At 39.9% G+C, this 27,562-nt stretch overlaps 1 protein-coding gene across 1 annotated transcript in view; it reads left to right on the top strand.

Annotated features, from left to right (window-relative positions):
• The first annotated feature begins 5,145 nt into the window (after window positions 1–5,145).
• LOC146642090 (uncharacterized) overlaps window positions 5,146–27,562 on the top strand; it is a 56,863-nt gene continuing 34,446 nt past the window's right edge. Inside the window, exon 1 of the mRNA XM_085398282.1 lies at window positions 5,146–5,413. Coding sequence (XP_085254408.1) covers window positions 5,338–5,413 — 76 coding nt within the window. The 5' untranslated portion in view covers window positions 5,146–5,337. The remainder of the gene's footprint in view (window positions 5,414–27,562) is intronic.

Below are 27,562 nucleotides of genomic sequence, written 5' to 3'. Positions count from 1 at the left end.
GGATCTTATATCTGTTTTCACTCTTGTATGCTTTTCATTCAAGTTTCACACAAGACAGATACAAACTTTATAAGATTTATATATATCTTTTCCATATGGGCATGTATGATGCAGACTTTAATTTTAGACATGTCAGAGGAATCTTTACAGTGAAACACTTTTCATCATTTAACAGAGAAGTCTGCACAGACTTCAAATGATGAAGAGGCACCCATACAGGAGTGAAAACAGGAGGACGAGACAACAGAAGCCAGAAACTGAAGACTAGAGGTTCTTCCTCAGTGACTGTGACCTTTGCAGCAAAATGGGGGTTAAGTGTACAGAAATGAGATATTTACAAAGTACACCGCCAAATAAAACTGTCCTCAGTCAGTGAATGGGTGAAGGGAACTTTCCTATTGGTCAGTATGTTCTGTGTGTTCATGCAGAAGTGGTCAATGTGAGAGAAGAGAACAGAAAATTTTACTTTGTGTGTGTCTGTGTGTCCAGTGGTCATCAAGACACATACACGCACACACAGGCGGTGACTTTGGTGCGCTGAATTTGGTAGATATGTTGTTTTTTTAATATACTACAGATACCATGTCAGTGTCGCCACGTTCAGTCTTCAGCATTTACAGATAATTGATGGTAAAATTTCAAAGATCCGCAAAAATGTGATGAATTTTCAGTCCTTTATTGAATATATTTATGAATATAATCATTGTTTACATTGTTGTGCTGCTGCAGGCGAGTATCCTTATCTGTCCACCAGAGTTCGCCATACACTCAGATGGTTCAGCTTTTACTAGTGGACGGTCTGTAAAGCTAGACGACAACAACTGGATGTGGAGGTTTATTTCCTTATTAATGGATAGTTTGGTTTCAGAACTTAAACGTACAATAAAACAATACAAATCTCCAGCTGAAATTATTTAAAAACGAACTTGTATCATGCTTTATTAACACTGATGGAAATTGCTTTGTGTTTATAATAAGATCCAGATTATGTTGATGGAAATTGCTTTGTGTTTATAATAAGATCCAGATTATGTGAGCATGTTTAGTGGCAAATTGGTCTTGCACATAATTTTTTATTTTGGGTGCAGGAATGAGAAAGCATGGAACAGCTGGATCTTTTCTTACTGAGTCATTTAATTTGTCACTGTCCAAAATAATAAATCACTGAGTCACAGTAAGCGAGTGAACCTGCATTTGATTCTGTTTGGAGTGATTTACTCTGCATTCACGTGTTTCCAGGAATTTCCCACTGCCATTCAAACCCATTCGAAAAACTTAAGACTGTGGTGTTTTCCTGTGTTTTACAGGGACTTTTTGTAGTTATACTCTTTTCTATCTTATCTTTTCTATACTATCTTTTCTTTTTAGCCTAAAGATTGATTGAAAGATTGCACAGACCCACTGCATCGTCTAGTGGTACAAATTGGAATGGCATGAAAGTACAGCCCAAGCCTTGTGAGCCTTGTTTTACTTTAATTAGGATCTTTACAGTATAATGCACACATGTGTTGAAGAAGTTTCACCAGAATTTAAGCTCTCAAAACTATGTTTAACCCATTAACTAGTAAAAATCCTTTATACAATCACTGATTTTACAATACAACAGCAGCAGCCGTCAGACGGTGTTGGTAGGCTTGTTCTTCATGTGTGAATGTCGAGAGTGAAAGAAGTTTTTAGGAGAAATATCTATTTTTAAATTTGCATTAATTCAATCTTTGCATATTGAGGTCTTGCATTCATGTGACTACTAAACACATGACATTAACCTATTTGCCATTTTGGATGTGTGACAGTCATAGTGACAATTAAGGCCTAAGTCACATAGACCCACCGACCAGTCAGCACTATGCCCCGAGGGAAAAATCTCTATTCCCTAAACGGTTGGTAAAACTTGCCTTGCAGTTTGCTGCGATTCCTCGTTGTTTGAATGGAAGATGCTGACTTGTCTACAAACACTCTGTAGTGAAATTGTTCCTTTAAAACTGGAAACAGAGGACGTTTGCCTTCAGAGTAAAAGCTGCACCTTGTGAAACATATTGGGAGTAGCACATAGGTACAACTTTTACGTTGAAGGCGAGCATTCTCCATTTCCTGTTTGAATCACACTTTTCAGAGTTTCACTACCACTCCAGTAGTAGTTGATGAGTGCTTGCACACAAGTTGACAACCTCCATGCAAACTGCTGGAGACCGCTGTAATCTGCTAGTGACCAAAGTAATCAGGAGGTTTTTGGTTCATCACCCTCTTTGCAACTGAATTCACATAACAACACTGCCTGAGGAACATCTGCAGTTCATACACTGTAATGCAAATTCTGTGCAGACGAGTCTGCAGAATTACAAGAAAACAGCCATTTGCATAGACTCTTACACAAAATTTACATCACTCATACCCAGGAGAAATCCTAATAGAGTTACAGCTACAGAAAGTGTAATTCCTGCTTTACTAAGCTAGTCAGTGGATTGATAATTCCCTGGTGGTCACTAGCATCCCTTTGTTAGTCACTGGGATTCCAAGGATAATGACTAGCATTCACTCTGTTCCTTAACTAGTCATTTGCACTTAAATGCCAAAGAAATGCAGAATAATTATTATGCACATAGTTGTTTTAAAATGAAAACACAGTTACAAAAACATATAGTTAGATCAATTGGGACTAAATAGCCGAGGGTTGCTGGTGACTAACCTGTCCATTGGGTTGCAGAGGTAGAAGAATCAGGCCCCGGCTTTGACACAGACAGCATCTCCTCTGTCTTCAGATTTATGGCCTCTGATAGCAACTCCAAACTCGTGAGCTCAGTGGCTTACAGTATTTAAACTAATGTGTCTGAACACATAAGTGTGTCCTCCCAGCAGCTAGGGCAGCTAGAATCTGCAGGGATGAAAAGGTGCAATGATGATAACATGGCACAGAATATGCAAGGAAAGTTTCCAGATTTGAATCTGGCCGTCTCCTAGCAGTTTATCAGCCATTATTTGTGTCACCTGGTGGCTGAAGGTCAACAAGCCTTCTTTAAAAAAGTGACACAGAGCTTATTTTTCTTCTTCTTTGGAGGTCGGTGGGAGGACACACTTATGTGTTCAAACACATTAGTTTACATACTGTAAGTGCTAACTTCAAGACAAGTCTTCCTGAGCTTGACAGCCCAGAGCTGGAAAGAAGATGGATGAAATTTAAATTTTGAAGCATGAAGGACAGGGAGGGTCTCACCAAACAACACCTTTCAAGGAGAGCGAGTGATGATTGAACGACAGTAGAAAGTGGACCTACTTTTACATGTGCAGACAGGACTGACAGGGAAATGAGGAGCATGGGAACCAAACACGGACAGATTTTTCTGTTCAGTCGTATAGTTCAGTTCTGAATACAACTTGCTATAAGTCTCACCTGCTTTCTAATCTAAATTTGAGCAGCTCAAGTGACAAATTTGTAGGTTGATGGATCCTAGATTGTATATGTTTTTTAATGATTTGGTGTTGAGGAGTGAAAAATACAGAGATTCAGAGAAAGTGCCCACCAAGGTGCATACATGTCATCATGACTGACTTTTAGAGGAAGAAATGTGTCTCCACAAACAGGAAAATGCAAAGACTTCTTTGCAGATAGCAAAGTGGTTTGAGAGTTTGGACTTGTATAGAATAGAATAGTCCTTTATTGTCATTTTTCCTCATAATGGGACGTTTTCTTCTAAATTTATTTGGAGTTGCACTTAAGTAAAGGCTCCAATGGTCCCCCTTCCCCCTTGCAGATAGGTTGTGGGTGTAGTTCAGGGGCATCTGTCATCATGTAAAGCTTTACTCTAATCATGGAATGCAGATTTTAGCACAAACAGGTGCCAAACTGCAGGCAAACATGTCTTAACAGAGACTGACACACATGGAGAGCATAGTATTAATCTGGATTTGTCTTTTATTTCTCCATCATCCAAAATCTCTGCATAAAGTTTATATTAAGAAAAGTCTACTGTGTTAAATTTAGAGCCTCAGTGTTTGGAAACGTTCTCTAAAATTTGCTGAAAAACTAGTTGTTTTAAGAGCTTTCTTGGACCCTGAGGGGATATTTGTGAGAGTTCAAACCTCAGAAACCTCAGAAACTTATTTGAAAACATGCTTCTCAGGCTTCAAGTCTCCAGATTGACTGAAATCAGCAAGAACTCTTTGGCAAACTTGGTCAAATGTGGATTCAACTCTGTTTGCACCACTTTGTTATGAGCTGCTGCATCTGTGGATGCCAAAGACAAAACTTTCATAATAATGACTGGATACTGACCTGACTCTACCTTTCTCCCACGTGTAGCGCAAGTGTTTACTAGTATAAAGCTATAGAATTTAAAGCCAATTACCAAAACTGTTAATAGTTCCATGAACCATTGAGCAAGGCATATTGCTTGATAGATGCTATTAGGAATGCTTTCAAAAGGCATCAACAGCACAGCTACAGTGGAAATCATTCACAGAACAAGTTTTCAACCAGGCTGTACACATTTTAACACAAGATGTTATAATACCCTGGTTCACTCAGTGACTCACTCCGTCTCCTAAAAATCTTCTTTAATTCAGTTCAGTTCGATTCAACAGTATTTACATACAAAATGAATTTAAAACATGAATTTAACTGAACTGAATTAAAGAAAAAACCCAACAATCCCATGTGAGCAAGAACTTGGCGACAGTGGGGAGGAAAAACTACCTTTAAAAAGGGAGAAACAACCGGTTGGAAGGGGGGGGTGACAAATTTATTTACAACTAAATGTTTAAAGAAATATGCCTTAAAATGGACGTTTAGGCACTGGAAGTAGCTCTTAACATTTAGTTGTATATTACTGTGATTGAAGTCCCTTCCTCAGGATCCGGGTTTTGCTGCATACGTTGCATTTTTCTTGTTTTCAGTCTTACAATGTTCAGTGAAGTTTCTTCTATTGGATCAGGCTTGCTGTTTGCGTTTTGTTGCATAAACTGAATGTTTCAAATCTTTTTTTCCCTAAAAGTTGGCTCGTGGTGTGTTTCTTAGCAGTTGCACAGTTCTGAGACATACTGAGAGGTGCTGGTTTTCTCATCCAGTGGTTCTCATCCAGACCTTTACTTTGAAAAGCCCACGGTGGAAGTTGTGCTGTGACTCTCCTCCCGGCTTGAAAGTGTTTTGCATAGTGCTGTGCTGTAAAGGTGCGCTCGTCCTCCTCAGGTATACAGGCTGTTGGTGAAGCTTGTCTCGCGGTTGTGTTTATTTTCCTCCACCAGCTGCTGGAGATGACAGCAACCACACGCCCTCCTCGAAGCGTCTGAAGGGATTTTATTTGCTTTCTGTGTCAGACTCACTAAGTCATAATAACCGCAGGGATGCGTGCACGCGACAGGTGCTGGACCTGCATCCTCGCGCTGCTGGTGGCCACACAGGCGCAGTCTCAGCAAACTGGTAAATTGATGCATTTATTTTATTTTCTCATACGTGTGTTCAAATACTCCTTTGAGCTTTGCAGAAGCAAAACGTGCTGCAAAAGTACTGTAAAACTTAAAAACCTGAAAATGGTGCGAAATCTCGGAGTTTCTAATAATTGTTAATCTAAAAACGTCCAGTTTTGTAACTTCAACTGTTAATTCTGACTTCATGAACTATTTCTTAGCAATTAGTTCAGTCACGTGACCTGAAAGCTTCGAGTTGGGTTTTTTTCCAGGCTGGAATGAGATCGTGGTCGGTGTGAATGTCTGGGCTTGTTTATTGGGAATAATGAATAGCTCATCATCTCCTCCGCTGTCAGAGACATGCACTGCTGTCCTGTCTGTAAGAGTGCACCTACTACAGAGGGATGCGATTTCTACAGATTGTGCACGTACCTGTTCTGAAATAAGAATTTCTGGTGCTTTCCTACATTTGAGGACTTTGCATTTATTATACTAGCTTCCTTTGGCACCACATGGGCGTCTATGAGACGCTGGGCCCTGGGGCAGAGACAAATAAAAAGCCCCCTCACAGCTTTGAGATAAGGGACGCTTTATTCTACTGTGGTTGATAGTGTAGCTGTTGTGCATTCAGAAAGGTCGACCTGAAGCTAAAGCGGTCAGTTACGGACCTCTAGACTCTGTTTTCAGGCTTTAGAAAATATGTGACGGCCGGACGTCGGCCAGCCATAACTTTTATACTGTCTGACGATAAATGTCAGCGCTGACTCATTTTCAGAATGGTCCCATGATTATTTTCTGTCACATACATGCTGCTCCAATGGTGATACTCTAAACGTGGCCATAGCTGAGCCAGAGTATGTTTCTTCAAAAGCTTTTTACCTCTTTTGGCTCTCACTGACATTGTTCAGCTCAACCATACAATGATGGCTGTGAGCACAGAAACCCCACCCACCTGTTGTTTAGACCTTCTGTTTGTACGGGACAGCCAATCGGAACAAAGATGGCTTAAAGGAAGTGGAGCTAAACACCTTATTTTAGATTATGGACTCTATTAAAATAATGGATCTGAAAAGTGAAACCAGTACTGAACTACTTTAAACTGGCATTATCTCTAATGGCCAACAGTCTCGTTTCAAAAAGAGGTCTGATTTTTTAGAAGTCTGTGGGGGAAACTGCCTTACGGTTCACTTAATGAAGACCTCAACAGTCAATTTTCTGATGAGTTCATGGCCTCAGGCTCTAGTTTTGAGTCTTATTCAATACAAGCCTAATGTTTATGACATTATAAATTATTTAAAGTAAAAAATAGATAATAATGAGGGTTGTGCTTTAGGCTTGATTTAGACTTTGGCAGTAAACCTATGCCCTGCCTTTTCAACGCTTAAATCTAAACCCCACGCTGTGACCTTCCATGCCAATTGTTGTGTTCTCCGTTGACCTGACGTGTACTTACATTTCTCAAGGTACACCTGAGGAAATGTGGAAGGTTACAGCGTACGATTAAGAGACGCTTCCAGTTGCATCCTTAGTTGTGTTGTAGATTTAGAATGGGATTACTTATGGCTGACAAGCCCTTGATTTTCTGATCCACTCCTTCCTTCAAACCGTAAACCTGGTGATGTCCAATGTTCAGCTTGACTTCACAACAGGATCTCACATATTAGTGTGAGACCTGTCGCCCATAGTCCGAGTTCAGGAGTTGCACCAATGCCCAATAAAAGATGAATAAAGATTAATAATCTAGTAGATTACTGTAATAGCTTTTCATCAGAAAAAGATAGCGTTTAGGTGTTTACTTTTTTTAAAGAAACACAGCCAAGTAACAACCAGGTGCAGCATAACGTCTTCCTCTCGTAAGTTACCCAGGTCCACAGCTTCATGTTGAATCACTTAATCATTATCTTCATCTTCTCCTTGTGCTTGTTTTGCATCTCCAAGAACATGTTGGACCTTTGCCTTCTTATTTTGCACCTCCTTGTAGTCGTTTTAATCCTCACTGTGTTTTTTTTTTTGTTTGTCTTTTTTGACTTGTTTGAACGATGTGTGAAAACACACATTAACAGTGGCTTCAGTTTGAGGCTCTGACTCACTCATACCCATAGCCATGTCTGTGTGTGTGTGCTGGTGTTTTATACAAATATTACACTTTACAGCTAAGCTCCTCTTTAAGACAAATATTTAAGGAAAGATTACAAGTAGGTTCAAGGGCTAAGGCTATTGCAGGTGTGTGTGTGTGTGTGTGTGTGTGTGTGTGTGTGTGTGTGTGTGTGTGTGTGTGTGTGTGTGTTGAAGCTGGTGATATGCAGTTTGTTCAGATTTTCCCCTCTTCAGGGCTCATCGTTCCCTCCCAGACACACTTCACCTCGTCTAATTTTACCTGGCTGTGGTTTCCCTCCTCTGCAGGCTACACACACACACACACACACACACACACACACACACACACACACACACACACACACACACACACACAACATTGTGCTGACATTCAGACATGCCCGCACAATCATGTAGAGACAAAGCACTGTTTATGCAGAAATGCTTCAGCTACCTTCATGGAAGAATCCAGGCCTTTGAACTGAGCGTGTAGTTCAGGGGTAGAACTATAATTTCTTAGATTTATAATAAATAAAAAAGAAAATTGTAAAAAAAAAATGTGTCCAAAATTCATTAAATTCAATAAAATAAACCCACAATTCTTATTATCTATGAGGATTTTACTATAATAAGTTTCCCCTACTTTGGCAAAAAAAAGACAGGGCTCTTCAGTCAACTTTTAATATTTGAACATGCTTTTTTCTTCTTCATCTGTCTGTTAGTGGCTGGTTAGCTCAGTTGGTTAGAGCGTGGTGCTAATTATGCCAAGGTTCGATCCCCGTACGGGCCATTTCAAGCTTTTGGGGCAGGGATAGCTCAGTAGGTAGAGTTGGCACCCCATGATCAGAAGGTTGGGGGTTCGAATCCACTGAACGGCTGCCCTGAGATACCCCTGAGCAGAGTCCCGTCCTTACACACTGCTTCCCGGTGCGCCTGCTTAGTGGCAGCCCACTGCTTCACCGAGTGAATGGGTCAAATGCAGAGAGAGTAATTTCCCCACGGGGATTAATAAATTATACATTTTTATTATTAGTGAGAAATGACTCAAAGGTGGGATGTGTTATAACAGGGTAACAAACCCAGAACAATGTTTTATAAGATACGTTGTTTTTAAAAATCAGAGAAATTTTTACCATCAACAGAACTAATACACAGTTGCATTTTTTGATCATGCCAACGTAACTAATCCTAAAATCCAGAAACTAGTTGGCATTTTTACAGCAACAGTTCAATAGGCTATGTTGATTTGATTTTTGGTAGTGTACATGAGGTACGCTTTAGATATATTCACGTTACACTTTGGAATTTTTTAATTCTTTTGCTTGTGCCCAAGACGGTGTTTGCCAACAAGTGGTTAAACAGGATTGAGAGATTGTTGGGGACAATTGAACCAGCATTGCTGTCGTGCTGATCACAGTAACTTAATACAGGTGATTATCATCATGTCACTGTTGTGTAGTTCATCTACAGCTTCCTTACAATTACACAACTCTAACAAACACTATATAAAATCCCACTGGCTCTTTGTCAAGGGTATGTCGGCAATACGAACTTTTAGATTAGTGGCTGAAATGCAAAAGCAAAGGTAATGTGATAGAAATGCAGCAGGTTTCACAGGATTTCTGGGAAAGCAGGTTGCAGAAAAGCAAGTTTACCAAATAAGGAAACTCAAAGAATGAGGATCATGGAGTTATATTTTACTATCTGTATCAATATGAAGGTAAATTCTCCAGAATTTACACCCTCTCGGTTGTCTTTCTCTGAATTTAGCGCCTCCTAAATTTACTGTAGCTGTGTTTATATAGTATATCTTTTCCATCATATACGATCCTACATACAAGAAAAGGGGATAATAAAACCCATGTACCGTGCTGCACTAAATGAATGGCTGTAAACATAACTGTCAGGTGCCTTAGGGTCTAAAGCAGGGGTAATACAGGGGAGCTTATGGGATAATTAGAAAGTTGTTTTTTTTTTTTCTATCTTCTAAATGTACCACTAGACCAGCCTGTCTGAACCCAAGGCCCATTTCTACCATCAAGACTGTCTGTGTTGCACTTCATGGGAAATTTCTTGTTGATGCCTCGAGCCCATGAAATGCAAGCACAGGTCGAACATTATTGTCTGACTGTGGGAATTCCACACATCTAAATGTTATAGCTGCAGGCCAGGTTGAAGCTCATGTAAGAGTTTACAAGCAATCACTCATTATAACAACATTTTTCACAATTTTCTGGCACTGAATCTTGTTTACTGATATAGAAAATAATTAGCAACGAAGATTTTCTTCCTGTACGGCAGTACAAACGTAACATAAATCAAGATTAAATCATTGTTTGACTCTTATCAGTCGAATTTAGATTTGAGTCAGAGATTTGTTTATGTGAAAACAACAGTTGTGGTTACTGTAAGTCAGTGTGGTATAAATGTGATTTATAAACACACGTCTCACCACTAATGACTGAATGCTGCAGTCAAGTCCTGATAAAGACTCACTGTTTGACTCATCTGTTTCAGATATAATCTGTCATGACATTTAAATTATTCGTATCTAATGGACCCTCATCTGTGGTGCTTTTGAAAAATTCGGAAATTTATTTTTTTACACAATGATCATACCTTATGAGCTGCATGTTTCTGTCATGGGTGTCATTAAGATTTAATCTTATCTTTGATTCACATGTCGTGACTTATCTCATCCAAACCTACGTTGAATTATCTTGACTTGTCTTTATCTACAATATCTTGACTAGTTGTTTAGCTTGGCTTTTCTTAGTCATGTGGCAAATTTCAACACCAACCAAAAGTTGGATGTAGCTTGTTGGGAGCTATGCCCGTCTTTTTTATTCAGCCCATGATCTTGACTGATCTTGCCCATTAGAAAATGATATTTTTGCACCAACAAGGTGATTAATAAAGAGCTCTCAGCTAAAACCTTGGCATATCACAGTTGGTGTGTAGTGTGTCCTTAAACAAATTGAGGAAACAAGAGAAGTGTCAGTCATTTCCTTAAGAAACAGAGAAAAGTCCAAAAAAGACCTGACACAGAACCTGAGAGATGCATCTGGACCTTCAGTTGATCCATCTACTGTTCACTGAAGCCTCATCAGAAATGAAAAAGAAACTGTCATCAAAAACCGTGGACCACCTGGAGAGCATGACAATGACCCCAAACACTGTGATTTGATGGATTGGCCTCAACAAGGCAGAAACATCCCAAGAAGGGCTTTGAATGTCCTTCAAGAAGGCCAGAGAACTAATTCTGAAGACTGCTTAGTGAAATGACAAGAAAGCTGCGAAATATTGACCATCAAGCTTGTTTGAATTGTACAAACTCTATTTTTGTCTTATATGTCTTATATGTATTTCACGATTTCCTAGCAAGATATAAAGAAGAGTTGTTGCACATTTGTTTCTTAGAAGCTGCTACAGCTTTGGGGTGATGGAAGCTTAGGTCAGGGTTTGGTTTGTGCACAAACAAACTGTAGATGTTCACACAGCAGGTGGTGCAGCACAAAGAAGCAAATCTTGTGCCATGTCCAAGTCCCAAACATTGGGACACAATCCAAAGCCAGGACCTCCATACATTCACACACTATTTGTGGATGCCTGCTGATTAGATCTTAAAGAGCAGAGCAGGTGAGAGCACTGAGCCACGGCTGAGTGTGCCAGGACCATCATCACCACCTCAAAGCACCAGCACTGCAACTGGGAAAACAAAGCATTCCCCAGTAACACGGAGCGCTTCTGAAGAGCCACTTCAGATGGCATAGCTGATAGGCTTCACAGAAAGATGGAGGACGGAAAGCAAAACATCCTCTCGTCCGTCAGCCTGAGCTCTCACCTCAGCTGTGTGACATTTACATAACTGACAGCAGGTAGAAAACACCTATTAGTGCCTTTTTTAAAAAGAGCTTTGAAGTTTCAGTGGTTACAGTGTGCAGGTCTAATCATCTCGATGATGTAGCAGAGCTGAAACTGAAACACACAAAAGGACAAAAGGTGTAATCACAGATAAACGTGGGTGGAGAAATTTCCTTGAAGCGATGTGGAGAACAAGGAGTGTCAGGAGTTTGTTTTATGAAGCTGATCTGCTGGAGTTTATTCAGCCTGCAGCTACAACACCTTATTCTCTGCTGGGTCTGACCAAATTCAGGCCAAGAAAACACCAGGATAAGACAAGTTGTTATAGCCTTTTTAAGCTTATTACCACCAGAAGAAACAATGGCTCCTTTACTGGGCTGTATTTATTATGTAGGCATAGTTACTGGTTATATTTCAGAATACAAAATCAGGTTATAGACTAATCCAACTTAGGGTCATGTGAGGGACAGAGTTTATCACAGCCTACATTGTATTATCTGCTTCCCAGCCTTTCTGGGTCTTACTGATATTTGCTCGAGGAAAGCATAAACTAATAAAGTCTGTGTGCTGAACTGCATTTTCCCCTCTTTTCAGGTCCAGATTCTTGCATGAATGCTGCTATCGGCCTTCTATATCCTCTTGTTTACATGTTACTGCAGACTTATCAATAAGCCCAAGGTCTTTAGTTGCACAGCTGTGAACAGGAATTGTTCCTGTCAACCTTGAAGTTGGCTGATTATAAAACATTCATCTTTGAACTTTGGTGGAAAAAAGTGTGTAAGTTCCCTGTGTTTCCAGGTGCTTTCTGTTATAACATCACTGCTTTTGCAAGTTGAAGAACTCTGCCTGAAGCTAATATCTCCAGTGCGTAATCGCAGGTTACGCTACCTCTCACACAGAAGCTGCTTGTTTATGACTGAGAGGTCATTAATCATAGTTCTGTGCGCTGGCTCACTCATTGCTGTCAATTTGCTGTCTACAAAGGCATTTTACGGTGAAACATCACTGGGTTTTATGAGTGGTGACTCTCATCATTTTTCTTTTTGTGCATTATAATCTGTCCTGAAAGCGTCAAGAGGAGGAACCACTGTTTCATTTCCAGTGCTTGAAACAATCAGAGGGGGCGGCGCAGCTGCTAACAAAGGCTGCAAGTCTTTTAATTCACAAGGGTTTTAGTGGAAACCACAGCATGACCAGTTGAGGAAAAGCACTTTAGAAACACAATATTGCTGATGCCAGAGTATTTGTCAATGTCTTAAAGCTTTTGTGGAGGGGGTGTGTACAATATATAATGTTAATCTAGACCTAAAAGCACATCCACACCTGACTCCATGCCATAGTCTGTGAGTTTTGTGGTTATTTGGTGGCATTTTAATCATTATTTGGTCTTTTATATGGCTGTTGTTCTTGGATTTTAATAATAATAATGGATTGGATTTATATAGCGCTTTTCGAGAACCTCAAAGCGCTTTACAATTCCACTATTCATTCACTCTCACATTCACACACTGGTGGAGGCAAGCTACAGTTGTAGCCACAGCTGCCCTGGGGCAGACTGACAGAAGCGAGGCTGCCATATCACGCCATCGGCCCCTCTGGCCAACACCAGTAGGCAAGTAGGGTAAAGTGTCTTGCCCAAGGACACAACGACCAGGACAGAGAGCCCAGGGATCGAACCGGCAACCTTCCGGTTACAGATGTGATTCCCAACCCCCTGAGCCACGGTCGCCCAGTTGGGAAGAATGGTGCGTGGTGGTTAACACTATTGCCTCACAGCTAGAGGGTCCTGGGTTTGACTCCACGATCTGGCTCGTCTTAGCGTGGAGTTTGCATGTTCTCCCTGTGTCTCTGGTGCTCTGGCTTTCTCTCACAGTCTAAAGACATGCAGTTAGTGGAGTTTGGTTAATTGTTGATTCTAAATTACCCGTAGATGTGAACATGAGTATGAGTGGTTGTCTTGCCTCTCTGGGACCAACTGGCGTCCTGTCCAGGGTGAACCTTGCCTTACAGCCGTTGGTAGCTGGCATGGATTCTGTTCCCAATGCGACCCTGATGAGGAAAATTGGAATAGAGTGGATGGATGGATTGCTTGGGTAGTTTAGTTTAGTTTAGATAGACTATTACAGATATGCGTTACATGTGCTCTTTAGTGTAATTGTGCATCTTGTCATTTCGGCCATGTGATTCCTCATTTTGTTACTTCCAGTTTTATTTTTATTGCTGGTGCCTTGTTATTAGTTTTATTTCTTTTGTTGTTGTCTTGATTAGTTTCACTTGTACACTGTTACCCTGGTGTTTCCACTCTCCCCGATCACCTCCTGTGCCTAAACCTCAGCTTGGATCTGTTCTTTGTGGAGTCATACTGTGTTCATGTTGCACACCTTTTTGTGTGTTCTCTCAATTAAGGCTGCTCTTTGGATTACCTGCATCACCTGAATAAAAGTTTTTTTTTTCTCAGAATTCTCACAAGTCTGCATATGTGAGAAACCTGCACCTAATGGCACTGGTTATGATCAGGAAATAAAATGCAGGGACTTTATATAGGAATTGGGATCCTTCCTTTCTTTACCTCCATTTTTGACAAAAGGAACCTTAGTTGCAAGAAAAAGTATAATATCCTGAATATTTTGTCTACTCTGTATACACTGACAGTAGGCAGACAGTCTGCTTTCTTAACCTTCATGGTTTCCTTCTGCAAATATTTATCAGCTTCCTCTCCAGGAAGGCTCTCATCCTGTGGATGATCTGCAGCCATCCTCCACCTGCTTTAGGTTATGGTAAGAATAAAGTATAACAAATTGCACCATTCGATGAAGATGACTGAAGCAGCAGCTTTAAAAAATAGACTAGGAAGTCGTGAATATTCTAAAATGTGTCACCAAATGCAGGGTTTCCACGGTGTTTGTGGTTTTAGGGCCGACTGATTGTAGCAACTAGAGATGGCACGATACCACTTTTTTATGTCCGATACCGATATCATAAATTTGGATATCTGCCGATACCGATATGAATCCGATATAGTGTTTTTTAATCAACAAAACTGTTTTTTAAATATCTTGCTGCATTTTGTATAAGTTCATACTCAAGTTTAAAACAACAACTACACTAAAGCTATTCTGTTATACCTGTATGCAAAAAAAAATATTTCATAGTTCAGCAATACTGATCAATCTAATAAACTTAAACCTACACCATCCTCCCTATTCTGGTATTTTAAAGAGTACTTAGCATAAATATTAAGCAACCTAACTAATATGGTTCCAACTCCCAGCAACAACAAAAATAAATAAATAAAAAATAGGGAACCACCCCTCACGCTCCACCTCATGATGCTTAATCGATGTAATCAACCTTAATTTGATGCAGTGTGAAAAAAAAAAATGCACAGAAATCAATTATTTTTCAAGAAATATTAAATAGATTCAACATCTTTCTTCAACAAAATTGCAGACTGCACAGATGGTACCTTCCCAAAGGAAAAAGTACTATAGCTTACTAGGGTATATATATATATTAGACTTAATAGTCACTATATACAGTAATGGACTTCTATTCATTTCGCATCAAATTAAAACTTTGGGTGTCAGATAATTATTTATTAAAAGCTAGACATTTTAAATGAGAATAAGAAAGAAAAGTATGTCTTTGTGCCCCCTTTTCCCTGTTAATGCCCTATCGGCCCTCCTGGCTAAACTTTGCTAGATCCGCCCCTGCACAGTTACCAGCGTCAGCTACGTAGAAAAAGATCCTCGAGTAGAAAGTAATATTAAATAAATTCTAACAACAGCTGATCAAGCTTAAACGTGCTGCTGTTGTTCAGCCGCTGGTTTCCTCTTTCTGGTGCAAAGTGGGCCAAAAGCAAACTAGAGACACGGACTCGCAACAGAAAAGCCGATCAGCTGATCGTTAAGCAGTTTCATGATCAAAGTAGCAGCAAGAAGAGGCAGTCGCTTGTTAAGCTTAACGCAGGAATGCTTTACAAACATTCAGAGATGGACTTACAAACTTGCTTTACTTCTCTCGGGATAACTTTGTCGGAGATGAAATGCCGGGTTGCTAGCGAAGCTCCAAATGCTATCCAGACCACCGACAGGTCCCGCATGCCACAGCCGCTCTATCACGTGATGCATACTGCTCCGACGTGCTAACGTTCTGAGGCGAGTTACGGCGTGTTGCAAGTTTTGTGAGGTGCTTTCGTGATATTTAATGGATCGGATTACATTTTTTATTTTTCTCCGATATCCGATCCAGTAATTTAGGTCAGTATCGGACCGATACCGATACGTAATATCGGATCGGTCCATCTCTAGTAGCAACATTAATAACTGTTATTTAACACGACTCAGCAGCTGAAGTCGTTTTCTGATTCTTGTTCATCACTTGTCTGTCCTCCTCTCATGTTGGCTTTGATTAACTTAACTTGCCGTGGCCTGTAAGAAGAATGAAAGTGGGGTTTTAGAGAAGGGTGGAAGTTCTCTTCTGGAAAGGAAAAACACTGTCACAAAACAGAGTAGAGAAAAATAACTGGTTTATCCTGATTACCTTGTAATTGTCTACCAGTAAATCGATCATGTTGGCATCTCAGATGGATAAAACAAGTGGTTTTTAAACTTATTCTTATTCAACTTATTCTTCAGGGACCACCAGTGTACCTGGTTGATGTCTACAAAACACTGTTGGGCATCTGAGCCGATTACTTTAGTTGATGTGAGTGAAACTGGCCTGACATCTTAAAGGAATTATGAAGGATACAGAATGGATGGTTTTCTTGACTAGATTTCTTAAGTTTGTGTATGTTTGGGTTTGATATCCCATGTTGTACTCATGTTGTGCTTTAGGAACACTAGTTCTTATTTCCTCAGCTTTGCTGCCTACACAGTACCAAAACTAGGCCTAAACGCAGGATTTTTGTTGGAGCGGGACGGTGTCTGATGTTCGTATCGTGTATTTGAGAAGCTCCCTTTTGTGCGCCTCAGTGCTTTTGTGCTCTTTGTCATTTTATGACTCAGTGAGAGCGCCACAGCGCTTATGAGGACTGAATTCCAGTATCTGGGTTGCAGGAATTTGAACCTGCAGCACTTGAGGCCTTGGGTTCACGTCCCCTCGAGCTCCTGCTGCAGAGTGTCTGACAGGTGAGACCACAGCGAGGATTTTGGCATGAAGATAATATCGCAGATGTGGGCTGCTAAATCTTTTTCTTTTTCTTTTTTTAAAAAACTTTTAATCATTTAGAACGCCGGGTTATTGCTTTTTAATTTTCTCCTGTCAGTCAGCTCATTAGAGGCGTCACTTCTCATTTATTCTTACTGGCTCACATTCAGGAGGAGCCACCAAGCTTGACGCCACGCTGCTTAATGTCTCTTTACCACCTGCTTTCTTTAACAGATCTCCTCAGTTGGGGATTGCCCAAAAAAGGAGTCGACTGTGTTGCCTTCAAGCTCCCGTGCCGCTTCGTGAATCCCAACCGTCTCACCCCCTCTCTTGTTTGTAAATGCCCTGCTCGTGTTCGTGCCAGAAACTCACTTTGACATACCGCAGGGGGGGAGGAGGAGAGAGGAAGAGGAGGGGGGGGGGGGGTTGGGGGGGTCATGGGTGTTGATTTCTGCTGAGCTTCTGCCAAAGAAAGCTTCCCCTGCAGGGAACTTTCTTTTATTCTGCTCGTTGACTTTGGAAAATTTGAGTTATTTGATAACTGGGAAAAAGCAGCCAGGAGCACAGCGAAATGTTGTTATCAAGATACACGTGTAAGTACAAGTTGATTTCTTAGTTTGTGCATTAGTTTTTCTTGGTACGACTCCAAAAAGCAGGTGGGAGCATTTCTTTTATTTTATTTGGCATCAAGAGCCTCTTTAAAATAATAGCTGCCCGCATTAACGGTGAGTGATGTGCGGGTAAACGCATTCAACTGTAAATTTAAGACAAAATAATAAATTCATTTAAAACTGTGGCACTCCCATCTGTTGCTAGAAATCGAGATATAAATCACATCAGACTAACTGCAGGTTAAATGAATGACCTGTGTCCTGATGGTATTCAAACCTCATTCAGCCCTGGGCGTCCAGGCTGGTGGATTTAGGTCCATAAGTTTATGAACACTTTTTTAAGATTTTGACTCTGTGTACCACCACGGTGGGTTTTTAATCAAACAATCAGTGTGTGACTAAAGTGCAGAGTTGAATCTTCAGTTCAAGAGGTTTAACAGAAGTATTTAGGCATCACAGCTGTTTTTATATACACTCCTCATTTAAAAGTAATTGGACAATTGACTAACAAGCAGTTTCTTGTCTAGTTGAGGTCTGTTCCTTCATTATTTCACAAGATATGAGGCAGGTAAAATACCTGGAGTTGATTCCAGGTGTTGCATTTGGTAGGTGTTCAATGAAATTGTCAATATGGCATCCCAGAGAGATGTTGGTGCAAGTGAAGAAGGGCGTCATCAGACTGAAAATCCCCCAGAAAATCTGATAGAGAGATGGCAGAAACCTTAGGAGAGGCCAACTCAATAATCTGGTACATTCAAAAGACTGAATGCACAGACCAGCTCAGCAACACCAAAATATCTGAAAGAGAACAGAAGATAACCAAAGTAGATGATCACAGAATTATTTCCCTGGTTCAGGAAATCAACTTCACAGCATCTAAACAAGTAGAAAAACTCTCCAGACTTCGACAGTTTGCAAAATTCTAGAAAAAAGTCCTTGGACAGTCAAAACCAGAATTAACTACTTTAACTGCTACTACTAAGATGATGTCCTTCATAGTGCAGTGGAGGAACCTAACAAGCAAAAGATTCACAGTTTGATCCTGGGAGGAAACACAAATCCCTTTGGGATTGCATCTGGGAGGGCATTTGGTGCCAAATCAAGGATGTGGAGCTACCCATTGTGGTGACCCCTTGTGAATAATTGAGCAGCTGAAAGTAGCCCCTCTTTTCTACTACTAAGATAAAATAATTTTGAATGTCTGGAAAATACGGTCCGTGTCTTAATATTGTTGCAATTTCTAAACAGCTAATGGAAAAGTGTAATATAGTGTTAGCCAAAAAGTACAGTTATAACCTTAAGTATATCGGCATCGTAAGAAAGTGAGGAAAAAAATATTTGCACTTTTTGACTCCATACAAGTCAAAAGTGCAAATATTGGTTTTGTTTTATTTTTGTTTTTTTACTTTTCAATGTTTTTAAATAATTAAAGCTGGCGTTCTCAAAATGTGACCCCTGCAGTCCAATTGTAGCCCACCGAAACCATTTTTCTGGTGACGAGATCTTCAAGGAAAAATTAAGATTCAACACTTTTTGCCTGTTACGGTTTCTAAATCAGCAGAGAATGAGAGCAAGTAGGCCATTAACAAATACAGCCAGGGTCACAATACAAAACCTATTTTTAGTGACTTCTAAGTATTAAATTAAATGTTGGTCTTGTTTTTTTACAGTTTGATAATTTTTAATGGTTAGTTGACAGTTTGTAAATTAACTTCTCACTCTGGCATTACTTCTTGAGTTTATTTGACCAATTTAAAGCCCAGAATGATGGTGATTTGACTCTTTGTGTGATTGTTCTTGCATTTTTAGAAACTACACTGTGTGCGCTTTTGGCAGTCATGCTGAAGCTGCCTCTGGTAATGTATTGTAATATAAAGTATGCAGTTATTAGTACTTATCTGATCTTATTAAAGAAGAACAGAAAGCTTTTAAACTGCTGTAAATGTGACCCCTGCAGCCTCTGTGTTGCTGCCATCTGCTGGGCCAGTCAAGTACTGTCAATTAAAGGACATGACAGAAAGCATGTGGACGTGCTGCAGATGTTGACCTGAAATGAATAAGCAAGAAAAGTTGATTTTCAGAGTAAATCTGATTGTGTTTTACGTATTTCTGGAGTTTAACAGAGAGGAAACAAGACAAAAGGACGAAAGTTAACAAATAAAACAGAGTCAGCAAATTCAGTATTTATTAAATTAAGTGAAATTTAAAGATTTAGAATATTATAACATAGTTCTAATTATTTGCAGTAGACAATTACCTCTTAACGTCCAGAATCTGTTTAACATGAGCTGCAACAAATACACATCACATTACACCTGATGGTAGGACTAACATAATGTAATTGTAGCATATCAAAACTTTAAAAAATCATACAGAAATAACACAATTATCCAATATTGTGGTAGATTTAGAGTGAAGATGCTTTGAATACAAAGATTTGACATGAATGGTTTGGGATGATTTTGTATTTCAGTCAGAGCTTTAGCTTCAGTCTACACACTTTCAGTTTGTGACAGCAATTAAAAAAAATAAAGATAAAGATGAAAATAAAATGACAGGCAGAGAAGGAACTTCAGAGCTGAAATAGTTTTTCTAGCATCTTAAATCCATAATTAAACATTCCTTTGAGATAGAAGATAAGAAAAACTACATATGCTATCTTAGTGTGCACATTTGGTCCCATTAGTGCACTTTACCTCTGCATCAGGACTTACGATTTTGCTATGTTTGTCATAAATTTTGAAAGTGCTGCTTTCCCAATGCTAATATGAAGTTTGAATTAGATGTTGCACCATATTAGAAGTTATATCTCACTGCTCTGATGTGAAATAGACACATTTATCTGTATCTCGGCCTCAGTTTTCTTTCATGGTGTTGCATTTTAATGGATTAAATCTCCATATTTGGAGGCTGACTCACCCTGCAAAGTTCACTCCTGTCACCAGCAGATTTATTCCAGCGTTGATATCTTTGCATCTGCTGCACAGACCACCAACATAAATGGCAACATCATTTGAGCCTCTTCCTCACACATCTCATCTTCCATCTTCGATATTTTGTGTAATAAATAAATGAAATGATCTTGTTGGACCGGGAACTTCGTGCTCTCTCTTTGTAATTGCTGTGTCGTATTTCTATCTGACTGAACTCGCTTCCCACAGTTAACACGGATGACTGTCTCGCTCTTCCCCATCTGCTCTGGTGTAGACCCCCAGTTGTCGACAAAGATGCACCGAAACACTTGATAATGAAGCCTCTGTAGATCTTTTTTTGTTTAAAGTTTGAGCCAAGGTGAGGCTGACATCTTTTCGGGACCTGCTGTTTGGCAAAGCCAGATATGTTTTCAGAAGCGTGAAATTTATTAGGAAGAGTCATGAAACAAAGCAGCGTCTAGTTGGGGCTTGTTGCAGAAGTTTCCTCTCCAAACCTCTCACGTGGTCATGTTTAACCCTCTCAGGCTCAAATTAAGTTTTAGTTGCTAATGCACAACCAAGTCCTTCAGTGGTACTTCTGAGTAAAAAAAAACTCATAAAATATGTATGTGGGGTAATCAAGTTGTTAGTTTTTAACTGTTGCAAATCGGCAACGCCTGCCTTGAGAGGGTTAAGTAACCAGAGTTACCTGAAATAAAAAGAAGAAATACAGTTTTAGGTATTAAGTTTTCTTCTTTCCTCCTCCAGTAATCACCATGGTTGTCATGTGAGCTTTAGGAGGAACATGCTGCTTGTATGATGTGGCAACAGCAGAACCAATGTTACTGGTGCTTCAACATTCAGCTGCAGCTCACTACATATGACTGCACCTCGCTGTAGCTGTATGTGTGGAAGTGTAAATGTAAGCAACAGCTGCCTTCATAATAAAACACAATGCACAAAGGAAGCGTGCCCAAACGCAGTCGTGTATTTACTTACCCTGCTTGTGGCCCTGTGCAGGTCAGAGTCAGCTGACAGCTGACGGTGATGAAAAGTGCTGGGAACGCAGAGGGAGCGTTAGCACGTATGTTTGAGAGCCTGCAGGGGATTTATGGTGATATATGATGGACACGGAGAAAGCGTTGGGGGTTGTGTTATTTGAAAGAAAAAAACTAACCTGATGTTTTTATATTTTTAATTAAAAGAAAAGTATTTTCTTGGTTTTTAGTCAGAACAATGCATCGATGCGTAAATGTGAAAACAATAAATAAAAACGTTATAAAACTCTAGTTCATGAAGTTTATGTAGTTTTTGATTCATTTGTCTGTTGTTAAGATGCAAGCTTTAATTCCCTGCTGATGAAAATCAACAGAAACCTCATCAAAGAAAGAGCTTTGTCACAAAAGAGAGACAAAAAAACGCAGACAGGAAGTCTGTAACTGCCTGTAATTACTGTAAAGCTGAAACATGAGTGTTCTTTGTTCACTTGGTTTTTCATTTTTTTATGTTTTAGTCATATTTGTCACTACTGTACTCCTCAGTATGTCTGGCTTCAACCACGATTTTACTAATTTCAGCTGGAAAGAAATTAGTAAACAATGCAAGCAGAACCTTTCTCATATATCCAAAGGGGACTGTGTTTGCAGTTAGAATGTTTTCTGTAGATAATAAATCTCTTTGGCATAAGATCTGCAGCAAAAAGTGCTTCTAGTAATAGAAAATTGAGTTGTAAAAGGTTTTTATAAGCTGGTTTAAACCTGATTTTTTTTGCTTTTGTTTATCTTATGCTCTTTTTATGAATTCCTCTCCCAAGGTGACACCTGTTGGCAACAACTTTTTATGAAACTCAGTGCTCAAACCGGTGCTTAAAGAATCAAGAACACAAAATTAGTCCAAAAACCTCTCATGTTCAGCTGTTTTTTTATGGCATCACTCTTGGCAGGAAGCAGAGCTTAATCAATGGAAAAAACACAAACTTTGTCCAAACACCTCTCATGTTTAGCTGTTTCCCACTTTTTCTTTGGTCATTTTAGCCTTTTTGGCCAGGGTGAAGGGAGCATCTGCCATCAAACACGAAGCCAGCCGCATGTAACTTCGACGGTGTTTGCTAGTTTACCTTACATGCATTAATTTAATAACGTGGTTAGCCTAAATCGTGTGTAATTTACGCTGAGGCGTAAATTACACACGATTTAGGCTATCGATTTAGGCTAACAACATTAAGCTACTCACGCAGAGAAGAACGGCGGCTGCTGCCATCATCATCCGTCATCATTTCTGCTACACTGGCAGGGCTAGGGGCCAGGACTTTCCTCTTTGGGTTTTTGGGGGATGTTGCTAACTTCGGTTTGGATAACAGGCAAACCACCCGCAGTAGATGTGCTCGGTGTGAGGTCTCGCAGCAAGCTATCAAATACGGTGCATTTCTCGGCTTTTAACAAAATGCTATACGTTGCCAGGTGTTTCATCAGATTCGAGGTGTTACCTCCTTTGTACAGTATCACCTTAAAGCACTTGCTGCAGGCTGCTGAGTTTGCATATTTTGCTGTGAAGTACAGCCAGACTTTTGACCGCTTCGCCTTGAGCATTTTTAATCTGTAGCTCTGCTCTAAAAGAACGTACATACCTGGACCTGCCTACTATCCTTGCAAAGGTAAAATGATTGGCTAGAATCCAAAGTGTATGACAGGAAAAAAAAGCACCGAAATAAAGCACCAAAATGTGTGCTGCTTTTCGGCCTACCGTTTATGTCAGAACCGGTGCCGGTACCCATCCCTAGTAAGGATTTAAAATATATTTATGTATATAACCTGTAGATCTTTAATAAGGGGGATGTAAAGTAAGTTGGCTCAGCTGTTAATATTTTTAAATGGTTTATGTACAAGTAAGTAAAAAAACATCCACAATACGGAAACACATAACTGTAAAGACACAAGTTCATAAATATTGTAAGATAAACAGAAAACCCCAACAATCATATGGCCCCCTATGAAGAAGGGTTTTGGCGACAGTGTCAAGGAAAAAAGTCCTTTAAACAGGAAGAAACCTCCAGCAAAGACACACTGTGGAAGAGAGCTAGAGATCTGATAGCAGTCTGATTGCAAAGTGCTCCAATCGGGTGATACGGTAGTATGAGGTCGTTAAGATAAATGGGGACTGATTATTCAAGACCTTGTATGTGATTTGAAGGATTCCAAATTTGACTCGAAATTTAACAGGGAGCCAATGAAGAGAAGCCAATATGGGAGAATTGAGATTTTGAGCAGAATGAGCGGCACATTAGTTGGTCATTTAACAGCATTTTACAAAGCAGCCTGGTCATGGCTCTTAAATGTCAGTTTTATGGCTTTCCCTGCTGTAAATCTGACATTTAGGATTTTTGGATGGTCAGACTGATAAAATCAGACACTTGGAGACACCAGGTTTTCTTAGATTTTGTTGGCCTAATGATCAATTAATAGTCTTGATTACAGCACCATTAGTTTGGCAGTACAAACAGGAGCCCCTTAATGAGGCGGATTAGCAGATTATAATCTCTTCTGTTGCTGGTCTGCACAGGAAAATAGGAAGATAAAGGAGTTAATGATGCATTAAAGAAAGCAAAGTTTCACCAGAGTAAACTCCAGTGACTCTAATGTTCTTCAGCAGTGTTCTTTAGCAGCAGTTATGTTGCATGAATGCACAAATGATGGGGATACGGCAGCGTGTCATGCAGCGTGGGTGTGGGAGGTCCACCAGCTGGAATGTGTAACAGCTGGTTGTCCGAGTTTGGCAGATGCTGGATGATGAGGGGACTCTGGGCCATGTGGAGGAGGAGGAGGAAGAAGAGGAGGAAAGGGAGGAGGAGTGTTGGTGGAGAGGAATCCTTTTGCCCCAATTGCCCATCTGTGAGAACCTGGAGGGAGTGCTTTTTCCGAGGATTTTCTCCGATGAGGCAATGGAGTCGGTCTCTCGGGAGGGCAGCTGCTGTCTCTCATTCATCCCTCACATTGCTGCTCAGCCTCTCTCCAGCTGCGTTCACGCTGTTTATCCGATTATGTTCCTCCCAAAGCTTCAGAAATTAGACTTGGTGGTTTAATTTTTGGTTACTGTAGTTACCAAAAATTAAAACAGAGGCATAAATCAGACATCTAAACACACCGAAGCAATCGGCGCCGTGTGACTGAACCTCCCTTGTTTTCCCTTTTCTTCCTGAGAGATGAGATAATTTCTCTTGCTCTGTCACTCACCGTGCCCTTGCTGTTCTCACCATTTTAGCCTGTCAGCTGCTGTGCTCAGTTTTCCCACCTTTTTCCTCCTTTTGTCCCTTTTTCCCATGAAATCATGCAAAGTAGAAGTACAAAGATCTTTTACTTAAAAGTAGAAAAGTTTTTAAAATACTACATGAACAGTATGAATCCTGGAGTGAAATGTTTCCATTGTTATAACTCTGCTGTTACAGTGTGCTGTCCTTGCTTGTACTGTTGCACAGTTTAGTGTACTGATCTGAACCTGGGGGCCACGGGGTAATCTGAGTACCGAGTACTTCTTAACTTTCTCTAGTAGTTGGTTTGGAAATGTAGCTAAATTTTTGTTTGAATAAAAACATGAGAGAAGGAAAAAGTAACACATTCAGAAGTGTATTTTGTATTTTTATGTTGTTTAAAAATCAAAAATATGAGCTAAGCAAAGTAATGAATTACAGAAAACAAAAAATAAATAAATAAATCCTGGGGCAAATTTTTTTTTCCCCTTTGTGTGTTTGTTTACATTAGTAAATCTTAAATTTAAAGTAGGAAATAGTGGACATTTGGAAGCTAGAGGGCACCATTCACACCATAAAAAAATATTAATATTACTTTTACTCTTAAGCTGAGTTTTTATTGACTGTTTACTTCCCTTTGTACTCACTTGCTTTGACAAAATCTGTTTGGTAGGATCAACAAGGGTTCAAGACTTTTGAAGATTTCATTTTCATGGGTGACTCAGAGACTCGGAGAAGACTTGAAGATAAACTGTGTTGCTGACATAAAATATACTTCAACTGAAAGGGGTCATTTCTCAGAGCTGTGCTGACTGTAACAATAAAATGAAATGATTTGTGTCCACAAACTTGAGCAGATTACTTTTGCTTTGCCATGAGAGGGACTGAAATGTGCAGAAGCTAGAAAAAAAAAGTGTATTTTTGTGTGATTGTGAAGTTTAATGACAAATATGAACAGATTAAAGATATTCACAAAACATAATTTTGGCCTGTTATTTTTATATCTTAACTTAAGCTTCTCTGTAACAAAAACATATTTTTTAAGATTGAAGCAAAAGTTTCTGTAATGATAACTGTTGAGTTATGTACAAGCGCAGTTCCAAAAACGTTGGGACTCAAAAAGCGAAAATGTAAATAAAATCAGAATACAGTGACTTGCAAATCTCATAAATCGAAATTTTATTAACACTAGAGTATAGAAAATATATTAAGACATTTTACTATTTAACCCTTTCATGTATGAATTATGACATCTTTAGGCATGAAAAGATGAATAAAAATACTTAAGAAAAAATCCTGATTGAGGTTGTCATAATTCATGCATGACAGGGTTAAATAACAATAATTTCAATAAAACACATCATACATCTATAGTAGCATTAAACAACCAGTGGGTGGCAGGGTATGGAGTGGACACATCACTGTCCAATGTAGTGGTTTATGTGCAAGTATACCATCAGCACTGACACAAATACAAGAAAACAGACTTTGAATAGCTGTCCACTGTAGTGACCACTATGCGTGAAAGGGTTAAATGAAAATATTTGTTCATATTGTATTCGATGAAAACAACACATCTGAAAAAGGTTGGGCCTTGTTTACCCCTCAGTAGCATACTGCCATCTTTTAACAACAGTCTGTAAACGTCAAGGAGCTGAAGGAGAAGAGCCGACGGACTTTTGGAAGAGGAATGGTGTCATATTTTTCCTCTCATGATGCTCCGAATGGGTACAGATGCCTGACTGGTCTGCACCTGGACTCTTAATCTGTGCTGCTGTAACAGATGTAGTATGCAGTTTAGCACTGTATAGCCGGAATATGTGAGACTTTCCCTTAAAAAGACGTTGTCTGAATGGGACCATATGCTGCTCTAAAACCTGTACAGGGAGTGCAGAATTATTAGGCAAATGAGTATTTTGTCCACATCATCCTCTTCATGCATGTTGTCTTACTCCAAGCTGTATAGGCTCGAAAGCCTACTACCAATTAAGCATATTAGGTGATGTGCATCTCTGTAATGAGAAGGGGTGTGGTCTAATGACATCAACACCCTATATCAGGTGTGCATAATTATTAGGCAACTTCCTTTCCTTTGGCAAAATGGGTCAAAAGAAGGACTTGACAGGCTCAGAAAAGTCAAAAATAGTGAGATATCTTGCAGAGGGATGCAGCAGTCTCAAAATTGCAAAGCTTCTGAAGCGTGATCATTGGACAATCAAGCGTTTCATTCAAAATAGTCAACAGGGTCGCAAGAAGCGTGTGGAAAAACCAAGGTGCAAAATAACTGCCCATGAACTGAGAAAAGTCAAGCGTGCAGCTGTCAAGATGCCACTTGCCACCAGTTTGGCCATATTTCAGAGCTGCAACATCACTGGAGTGCCCAAAAGCACAAGGTGTGCAATACTCAGAGACATGGCCAAGGTAAGAAAGGCTGAAAGACGACCACCACTGAACAAGACACACAAGCTGAAACGTCCAGACTGGGCCAAGAAATATCTCAAGACTGATTTTTCTAAGGTTTTATGGACTGATGAAATGAGAGTGAGTCTCGATGGGCCAGATGGATGGGCCCGTGGCTGGATTGGTAAAGGGCAGAGAGCTCCAGTCCGACTCAGACGCCAGCAAGGTGGAGGTGGAGTACTGGTTTGGGCTGGTATCATCAAAGATGAGCTTGTGGGGCCTTTTCGGGTTGAGGATGGAGTCAAGCTCAACTCCCAGTCCTACTGCCAGTTTCTGGAAGACACCTTCTTCAAGCAGTGGTACAGGAAGAAGTCTGCATCCTTCAAGAAAAACATGATTTTCATGCAGGACAATGCTCCATCACACGCGTCCAAGTACTCCACAGCGTGGCTGGCAAGAAAGGGTATAAAAGAAGAAAAACTAATGACATGGCCACCTTGTTCACCTGATCTGAACCCCATTGAGAACCTGTGGTCCATCATCAAATGTGAGATTTACAAGGAGGGAAAACAGTACACCTCTCTGAACAGTGTCTGGGAGGCTGTGGTTGCTGCTGCACGCAATGTTGATGGTGAACAGATCAAAACACTGACAGAATCCATGGATGGCAGGCTTTTGAGTGTCCTTGCAAAGAAAGGTGGCTATATTGGTCGCTGATTTGTTTTTGTTTTGTTTTTGAATGTCAGAAATGTATATTTGTGAATGTGGAGATGTTATATTGGTTTCACTGGTAAAAATAAATAATTGAAATGGGTATATATTTGTTTTTTGTTAAGTTGCCTAATAATTATGCACAGTAATAGTCACCTGCACACACAGATATC

This window comes from Rhamphochromis longiceps, linkage group LG23 (genome assembly GCF_057381845.1).
Source record: "Rhamphochromis longiceps isolate RC_006_pf linkage group LG23, R_longiceps_female_GT1.1, whole genome shotgun sequence".
In the NCBI taxonomy this organism is placed as follows: domain Eukaryota; kingdom Metazoa; phylum Chordata; class Actinopteri; order Cichliformes; family Cichlidae; genus Rhamphochromis; species Rhamphochromis longiceps.
This window is presented reverse-complemented; position numbering and strand designations above follow the sequence as displayed.